This window comes from Orycteropus afer, unplaced genomic scaffold, assembly GCF_000298275.1.
Source record: "Orycteropus afer afer isolate SDZICR_OR568_19922 unplaced genomic scaffold, OryAfe1.0 scaffold00037, whole genome shotgun sequence".
NCBI classification, from domain to species: Eukaryota; Metazoa; Chordata; class Mammalia; order Tubulidentata; family Orycteropodidae; genus Orycteropus; species Orycteropus afer.
This window is the reverse complement of record NW_006921624.1, coordinates 4,835,186-4,839,452: the sequence shown is the minus strand read 5'-3', so window position 1 is coordinate 4,839,452 and position 4,267 is coordinate 4,835,186. Positions and strand designations below refer to the sequence as shown.

Below are 4,267 nucleotides of genomic sequence, written 5' to 3'. Positions count from 1 at the left end.
ACCCCAGCACTGATGGCAAGGTTCAACAAGACAGACATAACAAATGCTGGCAGGCATGCAGAGAGATTGGGACTCTCATACACTGCTGGTGGGACTATGAACTGATACAACCACTGTGGAAAGTAATATGGCGATACCTTAGAAAGCTGGAATTGGACATACCATTTGACCCAGCAATCTCCTTACTAGGTATATATCCCAGAGGTGGGAGCCAGGACAGGAACAGATATATACACACTCATGTTCATGACAGCACTATTTACAATAGCAAAAAGATAGAAACAACCTACATGCCCATCAGTGGAAGAGTAGATGACCAAACTATGGTACAAACACAATGGAATGCTAGGCAGCACTAAAGAAAATGGAGAGTCTGCAAAACACTGCATAATATGGATGACTTGGAGGACATTATGCTGAGTGAAATAAGCCAATCATAGAAGGACAAATATAGTATTAGTTTATTGCTGTGGAGGGTCAAGGAAAGGTTTGTATATGGAAGGAAACTTTCTTTGTGGTTGCCAGGGGTGGGAGGGGAGGAGAGGGAACACTGCCAAAAAAAAAAAAAAAAAAAAACATGCATTGACCCATGTCACTTTAGTTTTGCGTATTTCACTGTACATAAATTATATTTCAATAAAATGCACTTAAAAAAAAAGAAGAAGGGAAGATACAGGCCACAGGATTCCCAAGGAACCTAGGGACAAAAGCTTGAAAGAAATAAGGACCCTCCCTGGAGCAAAAGAAAAGGGGGGCGATGCAGAACAGAATTTCAAATTCTCATGGACCCCCGTTTCCCAAGCCGTGGGGGCTAGAAGAAGCCCTGAAATGACTGCCCTGAGGCAGTCTTTAAACTTTAAACCAAGAATATCTCCTGAAATCTTCTTAAAGCAAACAATAGCTCAGCTTCACTAGTAAAGAATGTCTGCCGTGAGCACTGTGCTCTTTCATCTACATGGAACCAAACTGACAACAGCAGCTCCATGAAACCTAGGGGGCAGTGAGTTTAAATTAATGGGGGAAGAACGACTCAGGAAAGCAGGGTGAGAATGGTTGCACAACTTGAAGAATGGAATCAATGTCACTGAATTGGACATGGAGAAATTGCTGAACTGGTGTCTGGTTTGCTGTGTGTATTTTCAACAAAAAATAAAATTTTAAGAAAAGAAACAGGAAGCAAGCATCAGGCAGATGAGAAGGGCAAAAGGAAGAGGTAACAACCCATGCAAAGGCACAGAGGGTGAGAGGGCAGGGTGCTCAAAAACTACTCATCTGAACCCACGTGAGCAGTGCATACGGAAAAGACTCAGAGTTGGACAGGGGCATTGTGGGAGTTGGACGGGGCATTCTGGGAAGATCCCTGTGCATCAGCTTTGTTTTCCTGTTCCTCAAACAAGCCATGCTCTGCCACTTCTGTCTGGGATGCTCATGCCCTCCTCTCTCCTTAGCTACATCCTATTCATTCACGTCTCAGCTCAGTATCAATTTTTCAGGGAACTCTTACCTGGCCCACCCCTCCTTCCTATCATTCTTCAACAAATATGCATAGAGTAAATGTCTCTCTTACTTCCTCGTAACACTTCACACTTTTTTGCTCATTACATTGATTATTTCACACATCCCAACAATTTTTGCTTAACTGTCTGTCTTCTCTGCTAGACAAGCCTTGTAGGGCAGGAGCCACATATGTCATGCTCAAGGCTGAATCTCCAAGTGCTTAGTCCAGAGTCCGGCATGAAGAGCTGTTCACTAGTGTTCCAATTAAGCAGCAGGCTTGTTTGTTAACTGTCTATGGGCAGTAAAAATAGAAATCAGCCTTGTTGGATTTGCGTTTAAAGTAAAAGCTAACAGATTCTGAATGAAAACCTGAAGGTGGCCAGTAAGTTAAGGTATTCTCAAGAAATAAACCTTGTGACACTTAGCCTGCTCTAAAAATAGCTTCCTTTTGTACCTATGTTATCACTTTGGAGTAGAGAAAAAAACACAAGTAAAAATACCTTTAAGATAATTCAAGAAGGCAAATTATTACCACTTCTCACAGAGATATTTAGGATAGCATTTACTTTTTTCAAAAACAAAAACTACGACAAATGCTCAGCGAAACCCAAACTGCCAAAGCAGAAAGTCTTCTCATAATCCAGCCTAAATACAATACACTACTTATTTACTGAGCGCTGTCTCCTATGGTCTAACAAGCTATTTGTCTTCAAAGGGTAGGCCCATATTAGAATGCAGCAACCCTTCCAGGTCAGTCTGGACAGATCCTCTTGACCTCCAGCCACTCGGCAGTGGAGACCAACAGAACTTCCGTGCTTGACCTCGTCACAAATTCAGTGTGTAGCCTCCTTCAATTCTTCAATTCAGCGAACACTGGCTGAATCCCTATAAGCTTCAAACTCAAAAACAAACTCACTGCCGTCAAGTCCACACGACTCATAGCGACCCCTCCTTGGGTTTCCAAGGCGGTATGTCTATGGAAGTAGATTGCCAAAACTTCCTTCTGAGCCCTAATAGCTTGGTAAGAAGAAATTAGCCTCATGAAGTATTATCTAAAGGACATTAATTCCTCTAGGCCAGTTTTTATGAAAGGCAGTAGAGAGCAAACCAGTACATACATAATATACTGAGCACCTACTATGCTCTAGGCTAAGCTCTGGCCCCAGGTATGAAAGCCCAGTCCCAGGCTTCAAGGCGCTCATGGTCTAGCGTCTACTCCCCTCGTTCCTATTCAAGACAATGTCCGGCTTTGTGTACTTACCACCATTTCCCAAACCAGCACTGGGGGTGATGCCATCCAGATCATCTGGTAAACTAGGAACAAGGCCACTAGGAGAGAACATGTACGGTAAGAGATAAGCCAGTGTTTAACAGATATTGTTAAAACTACCTGAACCACACATGACAACCATCACACCACGGCCAAGGAGGGACACACACCTGAACTGGGAGGAACGCAGCGCAGAAGTTAAGAACTCAGGTGTTGGGTTCAGTTTTGACTATGGAGCTCAGTTCCAACTCTAACACTCAGTAGCTCAGTGACCTTCAGCAGGATCCCTTATTAATTCATTCCTACACTACGTGGTCTATGTACCAAATATGAGCTAGGTGTGGAGGCACTGTGCCAGGTACATGTCAATTATGTTTCTGAGTCTCACTTTCTTAATATGTTACATGGGGTACTAACCTCTAGCTGTAAACACTGGAGTCCTTGGGTGGCACAACTGTTAAGTGCTCAAATACGACCTGAAAGGTTAGTGGTTTGAACTCACCCAAAGATGTCTTGGAAGACAGGCCTAGTGCTCTGCTTCTGAAAGGTCACGGCCTTGAAAACCCCGTGGAGCAGGGTTCTAATCTCACACACTGGGTTGCCACGAGTCCAAATCTACTCAACACAGCGAACAACAACAACTTGTAAAGATTAAATGAGTTAATGCATATCAACATTTCACACATAGTAAGCACTTGATAAATGGTATCTAGTGTGGTTTGGTCATTATTATCATCTGCTAACCTTCTGGTAATCAGGTACCAGTGCAGATGCTTTAAGAATCACAAAGAACAAGGAAAGGTTTACATATGGAAGCAAATCTTCTTTGTTGGTTACCAGGGGTGGAAGGGGAGGGGAGAGAACACTGCTAGATAGGTAGAGACTAGTATTGATTTGGGTGAAGGGAAGGGCAATGTACCAAATGTGAGTGATCAACATGGTGGCACTGAGGAAGAGGAAGACATAGAGGGGTACATGGGAGCCACAGACAATAAAGATAAACCCTTTTGCATGTACAGTACTGCGTTGTCAGTGAAGGCAAACATGGGTACACAGGTGGATAGATGGGTGGACAGGCTGAACTATTAGGTATGTCTATGCAGGAGGGAGTGTGTCCATGACCATATATAGGGTTGGCAGACAATGTTTCTACAATTGTATTTGTATGTTCTGTAAGAATTTTCAGGTGTATAGTAGAACTGACAAGGGACAAGGTTGCTGGAGGCAGTGAGTAGTTGGATCTGTGGGCTCGGGACATGGTCGCAGGGGACATCAAGCTCAACTGGTATAACATACTACACAAAAATATTGTTCCACATCCTACTTTGGTGAGTAGCGACTGGGGTCTTAAAAGCTTACAAGCGGCCATCCAGATGCAACGAAGCGTCTCTCCTCATCCAGAGCAAAGAAGAATGAAGAAAACCAAAGACACATGGAAACAATTAGTCCAAGCAACTGGTGCACCATGCAATCCTCAGCCTATACAACCATGAGACCAGA

At 43.4% G+C, this 4,267-nt stretch overlaps 1 protein-coding gene across 1 annotated transcript in view; it reads right to left on the bottom strand.

Moving 5' to 3' along the window:
- CDK5RAP2 (CDK5 regulatory subunit associated protein 2) overlaps window positions 1–2,840 on the bottom strand; it is a 233,458-nt gene extending 230,618 nt beyond the window's left edge. Inside the window, exon 1 of the mRNA XM_042780378.1 lies at window positions 2,759–2,840. Within this exon, the coding sequence (XP_042636312.1) occupies window positions 2,759–2,840 (82 nt within the window). The remainder of the gene's footprint in view (window positions 1–2,758) is intronic.
- Between the last annotated feature and the right edge of the window lie 1,427 nt (window positions 2,841–4,267).